The sequence below is a fragment of the Polyodon spathula genome, chromosome 10, assembly GCF_017654505.1.
Source record: "Polyodon spathula isolate WHYD16114869_AA chromosome 10, ASM1765450v1, whole genome shotgun sequence".
Taxonomy (NCBI): domain Eukaryota; kingdom Metazoa; phylum Chordata; class Actinopteri; order Acipenseriformes; family Polyodontidae; genus Polyodon; species Polyodon spathula.
The window spans coordinates 35,258,060-35,275,595 of record NC_054543.1 but is presented as its reverse complement, the minus strand read 5'-3'; the positions used below and the strand labels follow the sequence as shown (position 1 = coordinate 35,275,595).

General features: G+C 35.8%; 1 protein-coding gene across 1 annotated transcript in view; it reads right to left on the bottom strand.

Annotated features, from left to right (window-relative positions):
- LOC121321944 (zinc finger protein 804A-like) overlaps window positions 1-16,981 on the bottom strand; it is a 98,662-nt gene extending 81,681 nt beyond the window's left edge. Inside the window, exon 1 of the mRNA XM_041261333.1 lies at window positions 16,760-16,981. Within this exon, the coding sequence (XP_041117267.1) occupies window positions 16,760-16,870 (111 nt within the window). The 5' untranslated portion in view covers window positions 16,871-16,981. The remainder of the gene's footprint in view (window positions 1-16,759) is intronic.
- Between the last annotated feature and the right edge of the window lie 555 nt (window positions 16,982-17,536).

Genomic DNA, 17,536 nt, shown 5'->3' with positions numbered 1-17,536 from the left:
ATAAAAATAACCACCAACTGACTTAGACTGAGAGTCACATGTGGTGATATATATATATATATATATTTAATATATATAGGGATATATATACATATATATTATAGAAGATACTATATTTATTATAAACATAGAATTGTCTGTATAATAATAATATTGTCTCTTACAAAACTGCATCCCATTATAAGATGTTTAAGCTATAATTTTTTCTGTGTTGATAAATTGCCAAGATACAGTTGAATTCATCCCTGCCCAACTTTTTCAATTTGATGTTCACAGGGAGTTGAACTCTATATAGATGAAAGTAAAAGGCTAAATCACATTTGTGTACTAAACATAGAAATGTTATATGTGGAAAGATTTTCTTTCCTTTTATATTTTCAGGCTAGTAAGCTGTTTCACAAGTGTCTTTGGAAAAAAATAAATAAAAATAAATAAAAGCTGAAGGCAAAATTAATTATATCATTTCAAATCACTGGGGTATGTGTTTCATGTCAATGGCTTTATTGAATAGTGGGGTGTTACATTTCATCAAGTTGTTATGGCATTAAAATCAGGAACAAACTATCATGCAATAAACTAGTCCACTGCCTTAGAGTGGATTATGCTAACATGTGATTGCTGCACAAGCTTAATAGGTCTAATTTGCAATTAACAGAGCAGTCATGTCCAGTGCAATGTATCATCACCTGAATATTGAGTTTGAACCTTTATATTTAAATACTACTACTACTACTACTAATGGAGCACGCCCACACGGAGTCTGCTGACGACACGGCCGCCTTTGTCGACCAGTGGACTCTAGGGGGCGTGCTCTGTACCACCTCCCCTTTTACAGTTCATATTTATTTACAGTCCTTTTTCTGTTTTTTTCTTTAAATTTGTTAAATGGGATAGGACTAAAATAGGACTACTACTACTACTTCTCGGTAGATGAAAGAGTGGGAGAAGCTACTACTACTACTACTACTACTACTACTACTACTACTACTACTACTACTATTAATAATAATAATAATAATAATAATAATAATAATAATAATAATAATAATAATAATAATAATATATTTGTATTGATGCATTCTACAAAATCTATTTTCAGAAACTTAATATATGTGTATTCTATAGAGAATTTACAATATAGTAATGACTTGACATCAGGTTATACAAAAAGGAATGTTATGCAAAGATATTGTGCTAAAAATAAAGGTATGGTCCTAAACTGTACTGATACTGTAATGTACAAAACAAAAATATATAATAATACAAATATAAAAAATAAAATCTGTTACAAAAATTAATATATAATAATTCCCATGTTTATATACAACCATTATATATATATATATATATATATATATATATATATATATATATATATATATATATATATATATATATATATACAACGTCGCCTATCCGACCCCCTGCGGACTGGGGTATAGGCAGATATGGGAAAAAGTCGGATTTGCGAACATCTATAGAAAATGACATTTACACATGCATAAAAAGGTTAGTGAACAAGACAACACAAACTGCTTTAAACACAGGGAAATTCTTTGCTTTAAAAGTAAGCCAAGGTAAAGGAGATTAATTACGCTACAATACACAGTGTCTCTGTGCGGTTTACTATAAGCCATCTCCACGCAAACCTTTTAAACAAAATACAAAAGAAACGATAAATGTACAGTAACCTGCAACTGATGGCTTCTTTCTTAACTGTAGAAGTCCCTGCCTCCCTCGTTCTGCTTTCTTAATATCTCTGTCACGGTACTTTGCGCTCTTTCTTGATATTGCCAACAGCTGATAAGCAGCTCGATTTGAATATTGATTCAGCTATTTTAAACAAACGGACAGTAAGCATTGCGATTATGAAGCTTGCTTTGTTTAATTCAAATCAATTTAAAAGCTACAACAACTCAATGCCAATATCTGCAATCGTGCGCTCCATCATATACAGTAAACATATTGCACAAAAAAAAGAATAAAACACAAAACTGGTGGATTGAACTGTCACTGCTACACACAGCTGACTGACACATGTACACAGCCTGTCTCTTTTAAACTTTGGGGAACATACCAAAAAGGCTGATTGCTAGAACACTTTCTGTTTCCATCGCGGAAGCTGTTTTTACTACCAATACCATTACTCTCGCAGGCTAATTTTAATATTTATTTATTTATTTAGCGAGGTGGTTAATTGAACAGGGTGAACAGTCCGGTATGCGACGTTCCACTGTGTGTGTGTGTGTGTGTATTGATTGTTTCAGTTGGAAATAGCAACACTTGGGAGAACAGGTGACCAAAATTGCTGTCAGACCACCAACCTCCCAATTCAATCTCAGTCCTCTTAGATATAATACAAGGGACAGATATACAATTCCAGACCTCACAGGGGTACCCACAGTGTTAAGTTCCTTGATATTTGTAATGACAATTAATGTACTTTAAATTAACCAGGTGATGTGATGTGACATGTACCATTTGTGTTTGTGTGTACAGTATGTGGTGTTTCGCGTTTTCAGTTTTTATCTTTAAAAAAAAAAAAAAAATCCTTAAATTTTTTAAGAGTTTCTTTTACGTATATTAAAATAGGGATAAAACTGGTAAAAAAATTGTTTTTAATTGAAACATCTGTAAAAATCTGGGGGGACGGGAGGGAGGAGGGGGGAATATCAGTATACACATTGTAAATGTGGAATATGATGTGTAGCAGTTCTGGTTTCTGATTAGGTTTAATGTCCCTGCCATGTCTGATAAAGCACAGTCTGTGCAAGTCGAAGCCACATTTTTCCAAGTTAACTGGTACTTTGCGAACATTTGGGTAATCGTTGCGTTGTGCTGATGGAAACAGTATCTACAGAAGGTATGTACATGACATCAGGCCAAAACAAACCAGGTTTATTCGCCTTGAAATTATAAAAGTAAAATAAAATTAACAGAACTGGGTGGTGCAAGCCATCACAAGACGCATCAAAAATCACACTGGACTAAACCGGAATAAACTGTAAACGTGGAACGCTATGTGGTTGTCTTTTGCTCAATGTGAAAATGTCCCTCTAGTGGCTGCTACAGAAGTTGTATGAAATACTATCTACCAGTAGTACAGTAGCTGTATGAAATGCTATCTTGTTGAGTGCAACTGTCAGCACTTCTTGGCTCTTTTGGATGACAGCAAGGCCCCCAGTTGAATCCTGGTCTCTGCCACTTAAATATGATTTATAATTCTAGCGGCCCTTGCCAATAATTGCTTCTCACCATAAAATAATTCTAGAACTGGTGATACATCAGACAGAAGCCTGCCTAGACAATGGCTGTATCAGAATTACTTTCATATCAAACTATCTTATTAATCTAATGTGTATCTAATCCTAGCGTGATTATTGGTATTCAGCACTGTACTGAATAAAATGCTACTAGCACTTTTTAAATTACTTCTTTATTATCATGCCTCTCATTATCTGTTTGTTAAAGTCAGATACAAGTTCATAACCTCACTCTTGTTCCTCATTGTGCCTCTACTGCGAAGATAAATTGTATTATTTCAAGACTTACAATATACTATACTGTGTTCATTTAATTCAATATCAAAACATATTTGGCAGTATTCCAGGTTTCACAGTGAAACATTTTGACATTTGGTAGTTTCCATCTGTCTGAGTTACTTTATGATTGCCTGGCCACTCTAATACTGATTGTGGTAATTTCAAAAATGCAAATCAAATCATGCTTCACTCTCTCCTCCAAATGCAACAGGCACAATGACAACACAGAATCATAAATTAAATTACAAATAAACTTGGAGAACTGCTATCTAACTGGGCCATGTTTCCCCCATTCCACCAAAGCATAAACTTCAGGTTAGTTTAAATAACCGTGTCTGAAAATAATTTACCTTCAAAGTCTATTAATATTGCAGTGGCTCCAGAGAGTTTTTGCAATTCTCTTTTGTACAGTTGTTTTAAAATCATTTGAACAAGAGCGCATCGACATACAAGGCAATGCCTGACCTTATCTGGAAAGGCTTGAATATACTTAATTTCAGAAGCACTTTAAAAAGCGTAATTTATTTTCCAGCACTTAGAAGTAGTCGCTAATTATTTTGATTAAGTAGTTAAGCATCCTAATATGCCATCATTTATGTTTGGCAGAGCATTTGTGAAAAAGGAAATAATCCGAATCTAATTAGCATTTTAAACATCATGTAACAAAAAGACTGACTGTAACAAGACACTGATTCCACAGTCCCCCAAGGAGTCTCAAATCAGACTTTAAACAATATTGCAAATAATAACTAACTCAGAAAAATAACTTTAGCACAACAAAATAAAAATACAACTGCACTATCTTAATAACAAAATATATTTTCTTTATGAAAAATAAAGTTTTGCAAACACTTGTGAAACTGTCCAGAATAACTTAAATAAAATAGTATTGCAAGATGAAAATTCTTAGACATGAACATCATTGTAGAAAAATGCAGCAGCAAAATATGAAATCAGTGAAGACAGCAGAATGCACTCACTTAAAACAGAGGAAACTGAACCCAGTTGTGACATTTTGTCAACTTGGCATATCTTACAGATAAAGATCCAGACCTGGCAGTCAGTAAGAGGTCTGAGCTGAGCCCCAGAGCCAAATCTAGAGGATAGGAGGGAAAGCAGTGGTGGTCATATAAAAAAAAGTATTACAGTATTATAGTAGCAAAATGGCAAAAAAATCTACATGGGTGAGAATTATACATTCTAATAGATGGGGGATTGGTCCTGGGGTACATTCAGAAATGAGAATCCACTATTTATGTAAGATTGATACAGATATACAATATGAAACTTTTTGCCCATGGCCTTGTCCATAGGAGTTTGTCAGCCACCCCTGTGCTGGTAGAATATGTAATATCTAAAAAAAGGTTTAAACTAACTAATTAATGCTGGTGGGCAGGACAAGTGGCTTCGGGCCATCTTCACCCAAAAAGGACAAGACCACCTCTACCACCTTGCAGAATAAAACTACCTGGCATTCAGGTAAGGATAAAAAAACCGACTCAAACGGGTAGGAGAAAACCTTAGGGAATCCATGGCTTCCTCTATGCTCCAAAAGAAGAAAAATTCTTAAGGCTAAAATCATAACCACATAAGATTTTTTGTGCAGTTAACATGTCATTGTCTCGTGAAGCAGTAGAAGTTGCTGTGCTGATTCTGAAATAGTGTCCTGAATAACTGTCTGGTGAAAATCCAGCACAGAGAAGAGACAATCATAAGGATTTTATAAACCAGGTCCATTCCTTCTTGGGTACGCAAGTGGGGTTTGTCTGGAGTGGCAGTCAAGCGCATTGATAGGTAGCGCAATAGAGCAGAAAAGGGACAAATAATATGATTAGTTTTAAATAACGAAAAACATATACTCCCTTTCTTTCCCAATCGTTTTTTAATTGATTCAAAACTAAAAAATACATGACCTGAGATTGGAGTTTGAGATTGTTGATGCAGAGGTCCATAGATGGACTGATTCGAAGGACTGATTCTGGAAGGCAATCTCTCCGCACCAAAGAAACAGATGAACGTTGCTTCTGGAAGGACATCCTTGTAAAAGGAGAAGCATCCAGCATGCAGAGTGTTTATGAGGGACTCTAGGATTTCCTGAGTGATGGGCACTTTGGTAGGTGAAGGACTGGGAGGGAATTTTTAAATGCCCCACAATAACATTTCATCCGTGGTAGGGAAATTATAGGAGGGAAGTTAACTGTGAGTAAACAAAAGTGATATTGTAAGCCTGATAGTTTGCGTTGGGTAAAACAAAAAGTGATGAATTATATTACAGAATGTTCTGTAGGTGACGTTGAAATGAAATTGAGTACAGACATTAACAAACAATTGCTGTCCTCAACCGTAATATGTTTTGGTGCTTTGGGAAACCGAGTTAGCTATTAATTTAAATGCAGGATCAGAAACGTTTGTCACAGAATTGGGAGGTTGAATCAGTACAAAAGTAAATCCTTGAATTGAGGGCATGGAACAGGCAGGGGGTCCCCTTCTCGAAATAGGGAATGAAAACGAGATAATGAGTTGGCAGTAGCATTCTTTAAACTCGGAATGTGTGAGGCTTTGATTCTGAAGTTACCCAGCAGTGAAACCCAAGTGAGTTTTCACATAAGCCGCATAATAGCATGGGATGAGGATCTGCCTTTATTGATTATTGATACAGTAATTAGGTTATCACAATTAAAAACAATTATTTTATTAGACCATAGATAACCCAATAAATCTGCAGCTCTTACGACTGGATATAACTCAAATAGTGCTGAAGATTGTTCCTGGGGGTGGGGTAAAGAGAACATTTTGGAGGGTCAGTTTCCAAAGAACCATTTAGTTCCTAAAATGCCCCTGAAACCTCGAGATGGGGCTACATCGGTATGCAGGCTGAGCATGACAGCAGATGTAAAAGAATTATCATAGAAGAATGAAATGCCTTTCCAGTTGGAGAGAAGTCGAATCCATAGTTTGACATCAGTGTGACACCCCAAGTTGAGATTGATGTGGTGGTGCAGATCAAGAACAGAAGTCCACTAAAAGAAAAGCTTACCAAAGATGGAGCATGAATGGCATTTATTAAGGAGAATCCAGCATAAAGCTTTAGAGAGAGAATTGAAAACGTGAGAGCTGCTCCTACATCCAAGCGTAAGACATACTGCACAATAAAAATGTTATTTCCACTGAACCCCGAAAAGGTGCCAGAGAGGGGTGAATGGGCATGACTTTAAAAGCACATGTAATGTCAGTCTTAGAAAGCCATGCCCCTTGACATGCAAGTTCAATGAAACAAAAACTGATGGGGGGATTACATTGTTTATACTAAAAATGGAGCCAGAATGAGGTGAAGATAAATCAATGATAAAGCCTTTAATATTTATTTTTTGACCAGAAGGTCGACAGTTTCTAGATCATTTAAGGCTGATTTGAGATTACGTCAAATATGGGGAATAGAGGGAGTGTTTACGATGCCCGTGGTAAATCCATCATTGAGACCTGCAATTAGATAGCTTACAAAAAACCTGTCCAGATAGTTGAATAATGAAGCAGATAGTACTCTAGGATTGATAGGCATAGATGCCAGGTTTAGTCTTTTTTTTTTTTTTTTTTTTTTCTGAATCAGGGTGAGTGCGTCTACTGCAAATGCTTTTACTTTGACTATCACCAGAAAAACTACAAATGTGAAGGAAAAAACAAGAGCTGGAGTTGCAGAGGTGCAGATGTGCAGAAAATTATTGCATATGGGTTTTCCAGCTGTGAAAAAGACCTGTCTTCTCCATTTGTCATTTGCATGAGGAGAGTGAATCATGAGTGTAGGTTTAGATCGTATTTGGGATGGCCAAGAATAGATTGATCGTGGCTGAGAACAGGAAGTAGGATTAAAAAAAAAAAGCTGAGTTTCATATGACTGTGCTGCTAAAGTGCATAGAGTGGATTTATGGTGAGCAGAGCCACAAACCTGGCACGAGAATTCTTTTAGACCAGCAAAGTGCCGACAAAACAATTCGTAGTCCAGGATGTCCCAGTTTACCCTGACATTAAACTGTTCTAGGATTGCGTCTGCTTTAGTAGAAAATGACTTATGGTAGCCATAAAAAGCTGTACCTCCATATCTCATTCATAACCATGCTGAGCAGAGGCAGATTAAGACTTCTTGGGGCCCTGGGGCACAAAGAACATTGGGACCCCCCCCGCCTGCTGCATTAATATAAAGCAAATCACATCACAATATATTTGTCACAAACAAAAAACTAAGTAAAATATCTATATCTGCATTGTGAAAAACATGAACGATTACAAATCCGCATTTGTTAGCCCACTGCCCTATACAAAAAGCACTCTACACCGGTCTGCTGACCAAAACTTAAATAACAATCATTGTGCTAAACAAACCGTTTATTTTATTTGCAGAACCTTAATCCCTCCAAACAACTTGTATACTTAAAGGAGGCAACTTCAGCAACCTCCCTTAATGGAATATTTTACCAGAAAACACTCGACCCGCTGCAGAATAAAGTTGTTCAAAAGAAAAAAAAAAGTGATAAAATAAGATATATGTCTATAACACGGTATAATACATGACCTGTGAAATGATTACAAAAATTTAACAAAATGTGTAGTTAATTGAAAAATGAACTATAGTTACCTGCATTTCAAGTTTTACATTAGGATGTGTTCCTTGTGTAAACTAGTGAATAATACAATGTTCTTTAAATACTGGGATAGCAGCGCTACTGCTTCAGATATTTAATACATCCCAACAATTCATATTCACACTGAATAGTTACACCCATGAGTCCATGCACTCAAGTCAAATATCTTTTCAAAGCTAAAGAAACTTAGCAAGTAACTGTATTGTTTATTGTGTTCTGTTTAAAAAGTAGCCATTTACAACAACATGTACACTTTTAGCATCTGACCAATCAAACATCACTTATTTGTATATTAGAGGCCGAGGTGTGTGTGCACGTGTGTGTAGTTTATGGAAAACAGACGTAATACTGAATTTGATTTGATAGCAGAGAAATCTTTCAGCAACAAAATTCTGATATACTTACAAACACCTGGATATTGTATTCAGTTATTATTATATTGTATTAAAGAATATTTATTTATTGCTATATTTTGATCCACTAGCTAAACTGAGTTCCCTTTCAATTTGAAGACGACCACCAAGACATTACTTACGGGATATGCCTCCTATTGGTAGGTATTTACTGAGCTCTTTATATCAGAGCTGCCGATAGGCCCCTTCCTGGAGTGACATCCTCGACCCCGCCTACTGAGGGATTAAACAGTCAGCCCATGGAAGCCATGTTCTCTTTTTGCATCAAACCCGTGAGGGCAACCGATGTGACCTCACCGGTTGGTGGTCGTCTTCTCTTTCAGGGAACCAGGGTTACGGTAAGTAACTCAACGTTTAACTGGGGGCCCCCTAAATGGCTGGGGTCCCACAGGCCCACGCATTAATCAGCCCTTGACGCTCAGGTAGGCGTCTAGTTCCTGATGGCGCTTTGGATATCTATCACAGAGAAATTCCGTAAGAGTTATTTTTTTAAATAAGTGTGGGTCTTTGGATTTGGGTATGACAGATCGTTCGCTGTAATCCACAATTATATTTTTGTAGACTTCTAGGGAAGAGAGCAACAGTAGGACAAGATTAACATCGTGACTTTCGTGGATTGGAATTTTAACCAGGGACGGACAGGGCAGCGTGCCATAGAAAGGTTGAAGGAGGGAGGGGCACTGGTAGCATTGCTGGAACTGGGTGGGGTACTTGAATACGGAATTGCTGTAGACGGGAAAGGACCGCCAGAGCCAAGAGCGGGCTGAGATGATTTATGGTGGGTCTCAACAGTACAAAGGCGCTTATCTAAACCAAAAATAGTGGATTGTAGTGACTGGAGAGCTTGAAAAACACACTGGAAATGTTGCCGGTGGAGTCAGTATGAATTGGATAATTTGGGACAGGTGCAGGAGAATCCAAACTTGATTAAGGGGACTGAATTGAAGGACCGTGATCATCTGGAATTTGTGATGAAGCAGCTGGATGAATAACTTTTGGACGTGGAAGCATTGGAACGAAGCAGCAGAGCAGTCAGATCCTTACAGGAAGCACCGGAATTGTAGGATACTTTCCTTTTGAACAAGGCATTCAGAATAGGAATTGACCATGATTTGTATCTTTTATCTGAATCCTGATATTATGCAAGTCAATAGACTCAAAAAAAAAAATGTAGACAAACTAGGCTTTTATAGGGGTGAGGATAACATTATTGATTAGTGGGTGGATTGTGCTATTCAGAAAGACAACAAGTTCAACATAACTTGAAAATCAGGAGGAAATAAATGCATGAGACTAAATGACTAAAGTAATTCAAGTTAGATGTGGGAAGAAAGCTGAATTTCTTTTTTTTTTTTTAAGTGTCAATAAAAGCCTCTCTGCTCCATCCACTGTAGTTAAAGTCAGACACAATGGAATTAAAGCTATTACCAGGAACTGTGTTCTCTAATTCTCTTTAACTGCGCTAATAGACGGGTGATTGACATGTTGAAATAGTTTTTGTTAGCTTTGTCCATGATGCTTATGAGTGGCACCAGTCAGACTTGTCCAATGCTGCTATTTAAGTTAAGTTTGTTTAAGTTAAATTGTCACATTCCTCTCTTACCATAACATGATTAATGTCACACTTTTTATAGAACAAAAACTAATTGTTTATAAATGTTTTTATTACTATTAAATACAATATATTGGTAGAAATAAGTGGATAGTAAAAAAACAACAAAAAACCTCTACATATGTTTTTGTTGGGTTTGTATTGGGGTGTTGGGAGAGTGAGACTGAACTGTAGGCCACATAATTATTAGTTATTTAAAGACTGTATTTTCAGAGTCTGTTTTTTTTTTTTAAATAAAACATAATTTTACATTTAACAGTTGTTGGTTTCTTTAACGGTAGCCTGGAATGATTTTATTAAATAGCAAAGCATTTTATTCATAAAGTGAAGACAACATTACATTAATAACTCATAAGTGAAATCGTTGGTCCAGTATGTGTCTCAGAGGCAGGTAGAGAAAGTGTGTTTTGAGGGAATGTTTTAACAATCATTTTACACACTTATTCAGACTAAAATGATCTGTTAGATTGGCTGGTCATGACTGTTGTTTCATTAGAGCAGGGATATGCAACTAGAGGCCCCAAGGATCAACCTGCGGCCTCTACATATAAACCCACCCTACAAAGATGCTAGTTCAAAGAAAAAGGGGTCAAATCAGTCAGAGCAACTTGTTATAAACAGAACTGAGGTGGTTAAACATAGTTTGGTGGGTTTTTTTTATTATAATTTTTTTTATAAAAGTCTATTGCCTGAAACAGCAAATGAATTATGACGATTCCAATAATGTATAACTGAGCTGTGTTGTAAGGCAGTCTTGTGGCCTTTTGCTGTGTTTGTGGGCCACACACTTGGCTTTTAGGTTAGCTCAGGTTGCTTACTGCATTACAGCCCAGTTTTAATGGTATAACCACACACTTATATCTTGAAATAGGAGCTATAGTTTAATTTTTTTCAGTGCAGAAAATAAACATTTCTTGGTATTAATAATAAACAAACTTAATGCTCTATGATGAACCAAATTAATACATTTTTCTAAAAGGCAATAGTTTATCTTGGCTGTCATTGCAATGTGTTAATTTCAAATCAAATGGGAGCAAGAAAATAAAAAGTCTCCAGCTAATTTAATAATGGACAGCAGAGTTAAATAATTAATAAAGCATGCTCATGTATACAAGCAACTCCAATCTACATTTCGAGGGAGGGTATGCAGGGCCTTGTAGATGCTGCCACATCCATCAGGAAAACCTTTTGACTTCCTCTGCAAAGCTGGTTTTACTCAATCCCATCTATAGATCAGTGAAGCACGCTTAAGCTTTAGACAGTAATCGCTCCAAGCAACTTGGAGAGTGTGGTCTGCTGTATTGAGATAGAATTCAATATGCATTAGCGCTGCATGCAAAAAAAAAAAAAAAAAAAAAAAAAAAAATTAAGAAAGTAAATGCACAGCCTGTATATCTGAAAAAAACAGGACTAGCTACTCACTATTATTTAATGGTGCCACAATGTGGCCTACTGAAAAAGAACCACATTATTTTCATTGTAATAGGTGCTTTTAGCATGCTCCACAGTAGTATTTAGACACCGGTTTCTTGGTGATTAGAAAGCTGTTCCAGTTTGGAGGCGTTCAGTTTAGTGTACTTTTTTTTTTTCATAAGTTAATAGCCTGGAGGGCAAAAATAACTAAATGTATGGGTTCTGTAAAATCAAGGTGGTATAAAAGATAATTACATACATTCTTGTTGGAAATATCATTTCCAGGATGTAAATCAGCTGTGGCAAGAACCATTATTAGCTTTCTTGATTATTTCACAAAAATTGCATAGCAACATAAAGGTTTACCATACTTTCTTATGCTTGGACTATGTATTTACCACCCTTTACAATGCTGTCCAGAGTCAGGGCTTCTGCAGTTCTGGATGTCTTAAAAGTTATGGATGAATTACTCTGATGAAGGCACCAATCTACAATGAAGCTGATATCCATCAAGACTGACAAAAAAACACATCATATAAAAGGCAACATTTAAAATAGTTGATATTGAATTGTCACGCAACAGAAAAGGAAAATTGCACATTCTGGCTAAAACTAGCTATTTACCATGAAACTGTGAAACCTTTTCTGTTATCATTCTAGCAGACAGCTTTGTATAAACCACTTCAATCCTACTGTGCGATAACAGTAAAACATGAGCGTTTAATTAGACCAAACTAAAAGTCCAGTATCAGTTTTAAATATAAATTTGACTTTGGCACCCTTAAGTTTACACTAGTAAAAGCTTAACAAAGTATAATAAATCATGGTAAAGCATGGTAAAGCATAATAAACATGGTAAACCCGGGTAAATTATGGTTAATACATGGTATTGCCATGGAAAAAGCGCAGCAGAAGTGCAAAAATACCATGGTAAACTTGTATAAGGGCATATAGAGCATTTAATAATATATCGTAACTTACTGTAATATAAGTCAGACATACAATTATAGCATTATAAAACTGTCTAGACCTAATCAATTAAAGTAGACATTATCCCTCTCTGCTGTTGACTTAAATTGGTCCCCATGGCATTTAATTTCTAATCACAAGATTCCCCAAACTCCATCAATTGTGAAGACTGCCCTAGAGCACTTATTTTACTTGCATGTAAAGATTTTGTTGGGGTCAGACCCTTGGCCTTTCAATCTATAGGCTGAAAGAGAAATTGTATGAGCTAAAATGAGTGAATCTATGTGAAAATGCAAAGAACTTTACGACATATCAGGCTTTTGAAGACTAATGAGCCATTATACTGTATGCTGGGATACCTTCCAGCATATTATAGATTTCATGTGCATGCTATTCCCAATGAAATATGCAAATGAAAATAAAGGAAACGGTTACTGAAATATTAAAAGGATATTTTACACCACCTACATTTCTAAGCTGTTTAAATTTCTATTACTCCTGTTGTTGCCCTGCTTAGATACACACACACACACACACACACACACATATATATCTCACATTATCAGTATTATTATAAAATATATATAAAGTATCTCTACAAGGCTTGCTCATTACCCAATTAATATGGTTCAGTACAAGAACTTTCAGCAGTGGATATATCCACGTATTTAAATTGTGCTAATATGACTGGTATTATCACACGTAATCAATGACAATATATTAAGCCCATGACTACCAAGCATCTTAATGAGGTATGCTATACACAACAAGCATATGGCTGGCTTGATCAAATTTCCCTCTGATTACTCTTTCTTCACACATTGCAAGGTGCTCTGTTCTATCACCCCGTCACTCCTTCGTAGCTCAGCTAGCAATTAGTTGAAAATAAATTTAGCGCAAGCAGCAGCCATTTAAACAGAAAAATAAGCTGCTGATGTAAATCTAGGTTATTTTACTACCCCTGACAGGCAGGCCAACGGAGAACAGAGCAAGTGGTAAATTATGCAAAGGTTTTTTAACCATGACAAAAGACCCTGTCTGACTGGAAGCAAAATAACTTTAGTGTTATGTCAGGAGTTTACACTTCAATGTGCCTGTATATGTATAAGCAGGTGCTATAAACAGTTGTGAGGGGTCTAAATTAAAGAATATGGGGAAAAAAAAAACAAACATTTCTACAGTAAAAATAAGGTATGTTTACAGCGCATTCTCTGTATGCAACAGTGTGTGCATGGAGTAATGGAGTGATGTTGTGCGGCTCAGTACTTAATGTGTGTGTGTGTGTGTGTGTGTGTGTAGTAATGGAATTGCTAGAAAACTGCAGAGACAGGATTCTGTGGGGCATGTTAATAAATCTGAAGTATTTGCACAATATAATTTATAATAGCACAAAAAAACAGCATCTGGCTATAAGCTCTTTCAAGATCAAATAACAAATATCAGGTGCCATCATTCAAAAGAGTTAAAAACCCCTGATAAGTGTTTGTTTAGTACAATGAATACAACTTAAATCACTAACCATATTTTATAAAACTGAGATTACATATTAAGAACATTTCTTTGAATACACTATAAACCGTACACCACGTACACTGTGAAAGCAAACAATTTCAACAGCTCATATTCTAAAAGCATATTCTAAACTTTGCATTATTTAAATAATGTGTTTACGAGAAGAAAAAAAAAAGTATGACAGCCATGAAACCGTTCAAGACGATACAGGAAACTCATTAGTTACATTTATGTAAAGGCCCAGCAACTCACGACTTATTTATTCTTTAATACATCGATATTTGTTTCAGCTTGGACCTATATCATGACACAGAGCAGTTCCCTTACATAAACAGATGTGTCAAATATAGTATGCAATTGAATGGAATGACTGGAATACTTGTTTAGGGGGATTCTTTTGTTTTCAAATAAATTACATTCAATAGATTTTGTTTTTGACTGACAAATTGCTCCAACCATGGAAGCATTTTAATACAAATGCTTCCTGGTTGTTTGGGGTCTGCTTGGAGTCTTGCAAGCTCAGTGGCCGCACCGCATGAAATTAAATCTTTTGCTAATGATAACAGTTTGAGACTTTTCATGTGATGCTGTGTTGTTGAGCTGTGAATGCTTTGTTCCCCTTAATGTGCCTGTATTCTTTTTGTCTTTCTGATATGATACATAAAAAACAGAGTGCTAAAAAAAATAACCTCTAAATTCTGTAGATAGTGGTAACTGCAGCATTTAATACAACTATACTGCATCATCGATAATACCAACCAAGACAAACTAGCATAGTGTTAAAGAATAGAAACAATACTGGTCTTTGTTTTAAGGATGATTTGCATTCAAGCTCTTTTGCTAAGTTTATTTCCAGTGGAACCTGCGCTCCCCTGAGACCTCAGGAGGACACTCTTATTGTTTAACATTGAAACATAATTCCTTTATATTTACGATATTGTTCCATAGTTTATCCTTGTTCTATTTACTTTATCAGAAACAGCAGATAGTTTTTGATGCAGGGACACACGCTTCCTCCCTTGAAACCTGTTTGATGCTCGGTGATCCAGATACACTGTAGATATCATTCTGAAGCTACCTGCAGCAGTTGAAGGTTATACATGCCAATATTAAGTTTTGCAAAAGAATAGAGCATGTATCACACTAGTGTGTGTTTTTGAAACACCTCAAGGGCAATGGATTATAACAACTTTTAATATGTTAAAACTGTTTTAGTTTTGTATGCGAACTACATCTCCAAATAGCAGCAAGCTGAATGATCTGTATAGATTTTCCCAATCATACATTAACTCAGATTTACCAATAATAGGAGTTACAATAAGACTTGCAGTATAATGGCTTTCCCTGTTAGAATACCTCCCTAAACTGCAATAGTTTCCTTAGAATCATTTTGAGTAGCTTCCTAAAAAGTTTTCATTGTCCGATAATATGGACACAACATTATGTTCTTGCTCCTTTTGTTGCATACAGCAATAAAGACACAGTTGAGGACTTGAACAGCTGTTGCTAAAACCTTCACATATTTCTAGAATTAATTTGGTCCCCAATACAAGCAAAAATAAAACCTCTTGGAGTGATCTTTATATATTGTACAATCCAAATTGATCTGGATAACTGCTCAGCTGCTGTGTTGGGTTATAAGTAAATTCAGTCCTGTGCATCAGTAACACTCTGTTGCTGTTTACTTCTTTGCCATCTAAATCTTGCATCATGTTAATCCTTAACCACAGATTGCATGTTTATAATTTGCAATTTGTGTCTCCTCTACTCTGTGGAGCATTAATATTTCATATACATGATACCTTATTCTTTGAAAATATCTAGCGAGTCAGCTCTCAAGAGATTCTTCTACTCAGAAAGAATGTTCAGTAAGCGCTATAATTAGGGAAATGACCATAGCACATGTTAAATACCTTTGTACATGACTTTTTTTTTTAATTAATTATACAAACAGTGAGAGTATATATATATATATTATCATATATATATATATATATATATATGATATATATATATATATATATATTTCTGTACATTTGTTAACATTTTATATATATACAGTGAAATACAACGGCATTTATTGGCACCTTCAGGAACATGAACTTGTAAATTATACATGGGGTAGCGTAACATTTTTGGTGTGCATCAAGCCAACATTTATCTTACTCATCAGTCCCAAGAGAAATAAATATGTATAATCCCTGAGCCAGCCACCCTAAAGGAGCTATTTAAACTGACTTGAGAAAAATCAGTGCCAGACTAAACAAAATTGATTTTTTTATGTATAGAAAAAATCTCCCTTTTCCATCTGTTCTCTGTTTAACTAGCATTGCAGGGCTGGGCATTTATCACGCATTGCATCTGTTGTGTATTTCCATGTAGCATAATGTTTAAACCACATTACAAATATGTACCTACATTTGAAGCATTCTATAGAGTCTACTTTAAAAGCATCTGCACTATCAACATGTGCAGTGAAGGTTATAAAAAGCAATGATATATATTTAAAAGTGTTATACAATTAACTTCTATAAAGTGTATAAATAGATTATTATATTGGATAATATATATATATATACATATATATATATATATATATATATATATATATATATATATATATATATATTTTATATATTTAAAAACAAAATGATTACATACCAGGTTTTTGTTTTCATTCTTGCTGAGAGGGCCTCTGAAAACTCCCTTGATGTTTCGAAAGTGACCATTGCTGAGGTGTGTGGAGCTGATCACGATATAGTAACAAGCCATATGGGACCGGCAGCTTCCATGCACAGAGTGCACACAGTTCACAGAAAAGACAGAAAAACAATGAAAAAATCAAGCTAATGTCCCAAGCGAGGTAAAGTTACAACCAGTTAGAAAAAGAAGTGCATCTTTTCCCTTCTTCCAGTGGAATATTTACTCATACAGTCATGAATGAAGTATTTCTTCATTATTAGATATAAAACCCTGCTTACTTCCTCCAGCATTGGGCATCAATAGACAGGAGTTGCTTAGCTATACATAGCTTTTATAGATTTTCTTTTTCAGTCCACTGCTAAAATCAGCAACAGAACACCCAGTCTCCCTCATTCAGCTCAGGCTAGAGCTGCCTCATTCAATTCCTGTAGTTACGATGCAAGCATCTACTGCTAAAGGAATTCTGATGCTCTCTGGCTCAGGCAGGCATAGTATTATAAGGTACACTGTTGCCGGTCCATTGAACTGAACCAATGGCAGAGAGCCACTAGTCTGATAGTGAGGGCTAGAGGAGAAGTACATCTGTCACACGCTGCCTCTCCAGATCTACTGAGTCAGCCCTACTCTCGAGCCAACCAGGATGCAGCAGTCTACTGCAAGCTGCAGCAGCATTCCCATGAACCGCTAGAAGACAGCAGATCAGGTAAGGACTCAGCCACTGTGTGATAGATGCAA